The sequence below is a fragment of the Bos indicus x Bos taurus genome, chromosome 3 (assembly GCF_003369695.1).
Source record: "Bos indicus x Bos taurus breed Angus x Brahman F1 hybrid chromosome 3, Bos_hybrid_MaternalHap_v2.0, whole genome shotgun sequence".
In the NCBI taxonomy this organism is placed as follows: Eukaryota; Metazoa; Chordata; class Mammalia; order Artiodactyla; family Bovidae; genus Bos; species Bos indicus x Bos taurus.
In genome coordinates, this window is record NC_040078.1 from 91,424,925 (window position 1) to 91,430,924 (window position 6,000).

Consider the following 6,000-nt stretch of genomic DNA (forward strand, 5'->3'; position numbering starts at 1 on the left):
TACAAATCATAAATGCTAGAGAGGTTGTAGAGAAACGGGAACCCCTCCTACACTGTTGGTGGGAGTATAAATTGGTATAGCCACTATGGAAAACAGGATGGAGGTTCCTTAAAAACTGAAAATAGAGCTACCATATGATTCAGCAATCCCACTCCTGGACATACATCCAGAAAAAACTGTTGAAAAGATGCATACACCCCAGTGTTCACTGCAGCACTGTTTTACAATAGCCAAGACATGAAGCCACCTAAATGTCCACCAACAGATGACTGGATGAAGATGTAGTACATATAAACAATGGAATATTACTCAGCTGTTAAACAGTGTCATCTGCAGCAACACGGATGGACCTAGAAGTCATCACACTAAGTGAAATAAACAAAGACGAGTGTCATATCACTTATATGTGGGATCTAAAGTGTGATACAAAAGAACTTATTAAAAAAAAAAAGAGACATTGGAAACAAACTTATGGTTACCAAAGTGGAAAGGAGGTTGAGGAAGGATAAATTAGGAGTGTGAGATTAGCAGATGCAAACTACTGTGTACAAAATAGATAAACAACAAAGGCCTACTGTATAGCACAGAGAACTGTCTTCAGTTTCTTGTAATAACCTGTAATGGAAAAGAATCAGAAAAAGTATATGTACACCAGAAACTAACTCAACTTTATAAATCAATTATACTTCTAATTTTTTAAATAATGAAGAGGTTATTTATCAAATGTACAATTTGTTGTGGCTAATTTTGTTTGTTATTTTTCATTTTCCAACCTTGAGTTTTAGTAGAACTGAGTGGATGAGTTAGAGATAGATAAGAAACTTTTCACTACATATTTACCTTTTACTGCTTTTTGAAGTTTTAAACATGTGAATGTATCCAAAGCAAAAGAAAATATAAATTTCATATAAAGACAACTGAAAGTAACATTTGTGTTTCAAATCTTAAAGTGCTATGTATTAAACAAGAATATTTGCAAAGAAGGCATTTGGCTAATAAAAATTTCCTGCCATCACCAGGTGTCCTGCTGCTAAAGAATACTTCAAGGAGAATTCCCACCACTGGAGTTGGGCTGTGCAGTGGCTGCAGAAGAAGGTAATGAAGTTTTTAACTTTTCTGGTTATTTCATGGGAATCAATAACAACATATCTTATCAGGAAATAAAATCTCAGACTTGATTTGGAGACTGTCAAAGTATTTTCAGAGTTCACACAGTTATCACACAGTTGATACCTATCTTTATGCATGTAATTTGTATCTTAATACATTTGTCTTAATTTAATTTATAAAAAGGTAAGGATGATTATTTAAGAGGTAGTATTTTAGTGAACTCTTAAAAGCAGAAATGCAGTCTTATCAAAAAGAATCTCTTGATGTGGGAGAAAGTCTGGGTCAATTTATACACTATTCTATATGCTTTTTATACTGTAATATGTATTGATAGAAACTGTAGATTCATGTGGGCTTATTTGTCATCTCTAATGGCCTTTTTGACCTTCCATGTCAGATGTCAGAACATTATTGGACACCACAGAGTAACGTCTCTAATGAAACATCAACTGGAAAAACCTTTCAGCGAACAATTTCAGCTCAGGTGAGAGTTGTCTTTTGGTTTTGTGTGGATTGAAATCCCTTAGTTAGAATTTTTAGTGTATTTCTCAGAAACTGCTGTCTCAGAAAAGAGGTATACGTTAAAAGTGAGTAAGGACTGAAGACACGCTTGATTTTTCTGTGAAAAGGCCGCAAATGAGTTGTTGGCCTGGAAGGAAAGCAGTGAGGGTCATTCAGTGTGGCTCCACCTGCCACAGAAGTTGACATGAAGGCACCGCCCCCAAAGGTCAAATGAAGGGCGGCCTCGGTGCCCCTGCCACTGCACACCCTGACTTTTCCTGTGCTTCAATCTCTGGCAGGACACGTTAGCATATGCCACAGCACTGCTGAATGAGAAGGAGCAGTCAGGAAGCAGTAACGGGTCGGAGAGCAGTCCTGCGAACGAGAATGGAGAGAGACACTTACAGCAGGTACATCTGTAGGGCAAGTCCTGGGTGAAAGGGCAGTGCCCGCTCTGAGGTTTCCCAGGGACAACCTCAATCATCAAGAGAGAAAGGAGACCCCAGCTCCGCCCTCGGGAACCTCTGCTCAGGACTCATTCTCTGTGCTTAGAAAGCAGAGCGGCCGTTGCACCATGACATTTATCCAGGCTTTGGTCTCAATCTGCTGGCTGTTCTACTCAGCTTGGAGAGCATCCTGATAAAGCCCAGTTTGCAGATATGGTCCTTCCAGATTGTACTTCATTCTGCTGGGTTACAAAAAATTACCGCTTTCCCCTTCTGCTCTCACCAGCCTTCCTAGAAACACATATGCTTGAAAAGAAGGGCCTCATGTCACTGGAATCTGTGTGCTTGTCAGGGGCGTCAAATTTTTAAGTATTTTTCAATACTAATCACTATAGTAGAAAAAGGAATGAATTATTTATTGAACACTTACTATGTAGAATAATGCAGCAGGTTTAAATGTAATGACATGTATCGTTTCTTCCCTCCAGTCCATAACTTTCTGAAAGGCCTTCGCCATAATCTTTGGGATCCTGGTAATAACCAGTGAGGTCGCTGTTCCCCTGATTTCACAGAAGGAAACTGACACTCAGCATAGTGATTTGATTTAACTCAAGGCCACATTATGCCTCTAGGCAAGTCACTAGATTGTTCCTGTAACTCAGTAAGAACACAGAAATGGAAGCTCTGCATAATCAAGAATTGTCAAATATGAGGTCAAACATGTTTTATGGCCCTTTGATAAACATTAAGTAGTTAAATAAGGACATGTTAAACTGCAGAACACAAGTAAGTCGGTCGACATAGGAAAACTTTTTTCTGTTAACTTTATTAAGTATGTATTTATTCCTTTCATTTCCCAAAGGGTTCTGAATCACCCATGATGATCGGTGAGTTAAGAAGTGACCTGGATGATGTGGATCCCTAGGGGCCGTGCCCAGCACGTGACGAGCAGTCATGTCATGGTTACTGGATGCTCAGCACCTTTTTGAAATCAGAATCTCATTCTTGAACCCTTTAGCAGAGCCCGGAGGCTGGACTGGGAGAACCTACCATGAGGGGAGGAGCCCGTGATTTTAAGGAACGCACTCTCAGCCCCCGGGGAAGGCCTGGGAGCTGTTTGGCAGTGGGAATGCTCCAGCCTGTGGAGTTCAGCTTACCTGGGGCACGGTCCACATGTGGACTGACACTTCTGTACAGATTTTAGGAAGTAAAGCTGGTGGCAGACTGTTTTGTTACACACACATACAGGAGTGAGTGAAGATAAAGCTGTTGCTTTCTCTATGATGCTACAAAAGAAATTCCTTTGGTTTTTATATTGAAAAAAAAAAGCAAGCTGCCTTTAGATATATGGGGGCAAATTTTTAATCTTGCAGTAACATTGAATAGAAATATCAAGTTTAAAATGATGTAAAAATATGTGACAAAAATTCCTTTTCACTGTAAAGTAGTAGTTAAAGAATTCAGTTTACACAGACCTTTGTATTTAATATGTCTCCCTATTTGTATAGAATTTCAGGTGGGTCTGGATGAGAGCCCTGGGCATAAACTTGGATCTTAATGAAATGTTACCAGGATCAAAAATTGGGAAATTAAGCTCTTTAAGGTATTTTTCTGATAAAATTGAGATTGAAAGAGCAATAAAAAAAATGCTATGTTCTCTAGAAGTATAGAGTGCATTCTTTGACATCAATCACTAATTGTTCCCAAAACAAATTTTACAAAGAGCAAAATAAAAAGCACTTTAAGATATGATTTTATTTAGTTTGACTTCATAAAATCTTTTTAATGCTTGGAGACATATTGAATAAACTGTAGTCTTAAATCATGTGACCTGCAATCATTTGCTTTTGCTGGAAATTTAATTACTAAAACCCTTGGTACTGGTTGTATATGAAGTTAAATATTTGAGTTGAGAGACACTGCTTTGTGAGTTTCTGGACGTTTTACCGCAGAGAAGGAATAGGAGACTTGATTTCTCCTCATCATGATTGACTGACACTGAAAAGATATGGATAAGAAAGAACTCACAAGCCACTGAACAACCACCCATTTAGCTGTGTTTCCCAGGTCTTGGCGCCATTCACTCGTTTCAGGTTAGCTGCCAGCCCACTCCTTTTTCTGGAGTGGAGAAGGGATGCCGACATGGTTCATATATTGTGTACCTTTGGGGTTTTGAGTCACTGCACACATTTTCAATCCTGTTTCTCTTTAGTTGCGTGCTCTGCCTTGTTCTGTGCTCCCACGCACAGGACTAGGGGAGCCTCTGGAAGCACTGAGCGGCCCCAGTCAAGGGTCTGCAGAGTCAGAGAGGCGCAGAGGACGCATGCCAGGGCTGACAGCTGCTCCTGCCGCGCACTGCAGACTCTGTGGCCTCACCGCCGAAGGTGCAGTTACATTGCGGCCAGGCTGCAGTCTGTAATTGCAGGACTGGCCAGTGGTGATGTCTGTCAAAGACACCAGCTGGGTGGAGGGCCAACACCTCAGAGCAGAGCTGCGCCCCAGAGAAAGGGCCGGAGGTCCTTGGCAGATTTTATGTGGTTCTGATGTTCTTGCAAATTTAAATGTGATGTTTTAAAGTGGATTTTTGAGTCCGTGAATACCCACACCCTGCTGCCCCCCCACCCTCTCTCTGCCCTCCTCCTCACAAAGCGACCCCGCGGGATGTGACCTTGAAATGCCAGCCACGAGGATATGGCGCTGGCAGCTGCACTCAGGAGCCCAGATTCAGGAGTGAAATTGCCACTTCTGTCCCTTATTTCCTATGGAAACAATGCCTTCCACAGCCCCCAGCACCTGCTATCCTCACAGTAGTGTTCATCGGGACCAGGACTACCCGTCGCTGACACGAGGCTCCTGGTTGGTTTTGCTCGCGTTGTTGCTGCAGTGAACATCACTTGCCCTTTGCCAGTAACCTTGATTTCCCCATGGCTGCAGTCTGCCAACCTGCTGATGACTTTTTTTTTAATGTCATACAACAAAGTGACAGTTACAACAGGCTTACCTTGGAAGAGGTTCATTTTTACTGCCAATCTTTTTGGATGAAGATGTTTTTATAAATCTTTCAAAATGGTCTGCAAGTCGAATAGGAATTGCACAACTAAACCCAATGCTGTGTGTCCTTAAGAAGCTCCCTTCATGAGATCCTTCTTAGGATGGCCAAGTCAGTCCCTTAGAGACGTCCTGGGAAAGAAAGCAAAGGAGCCTTCAGACAGGCATCCCAGCCTGTGACTTCCCTGGAGCCCACACGTGGGCCCAGAGCACATTGTCACCAGACTCACCCTCTCTTGCTCCACCCTCCCTGCAAACATCAAGGTGTGTGCAGTTACCTTTTGAGCTTGGAACAGGCAGACTGGAATTTTCCTCTGCTACCTCTTGTGTACAAAATCTTGTTTATACAATTTCAAAAAGAAGTAGATAAACTAAGGAAGAAACTTCATTCTAAATTTGGTTCACTGAGTGGCAGAGTTCTTAGCTTCTAAAGGTATAAAATAAATTTTTCAAAAACAGAGTTGGAGGCTCACTGACATTTTTCTGTGTATACCAGAAAATGGCTGTGGTTGGGGGAGGGGTGCCAGGGGCCGGTGACCTGGAAGGAAATAGTGCCGATTCCTTTTCCTACTTTGTACCAATGATGTGAATAGGGTCCATTCTTTAATGATAAAGGGCAGTGGGTCTTTTTCTAAGCTTTAGTCCCTCTGGATATCTTGACCATTTCAGGATTCACTTGCAAAGCTGGATAAGGATGTGCAGAGCTCAGACCAGTGGCCTGCAGCTGTCTTCCCCTTAGCTTTCAGGCATCCCTGCGGTCCCCAGCATAAATCACATCCCTGATCAAGCTGGATTTCTTGTTGGACCCCACGGGTCTCAGCCTTACTCCTGATGCCCTGCCTCTGCCCACATGGTTCCCCTCTCCTGGGCTCTTTGCTGATCCATCTACTCTGCA

At 42.2% G+C, this 6,000-nt stretch overlaps 1 protein-coding gene across 4 annotated transcripts in view; it reads left to right on the plus strand.

Moving 5' to 3' along the window:
* Positions 1–5,565, plus strand: part of USP24 (ubiquitin specific peptidase 24) — a 155,605-nt gene extending 150,040 nt beyond the window's left edge. For all 4 annotated transcript variants that reach the window (XM_027537132.1, XM_027537134.1, XM_027537133.1 and 1 more), the window contains 4 exons: positions 1,020–1,095; positions 1,508–1,594; positions 1,911–2,021; positions 2,920–5,565. In XM_027537132.1, coding sequence (XP_027392933.1) covers positions 1,020–1,095; positions 1,508–1,594; positions 1,911–2,021; positions 2,920–2,982 — 337 coding nt within the window. In that variant the 3' untranslated portion in view covers positions 2,983–5,565. The remainder of the gene's footprint in view (positions 1–1,019; positions 1,096–1,507; positions 1,595–1,910; positions 2,022–2,919) is intronic.
* The last annotated feature ends 435 nt before the right edge of the window (positions 5,566–6,000 follow it).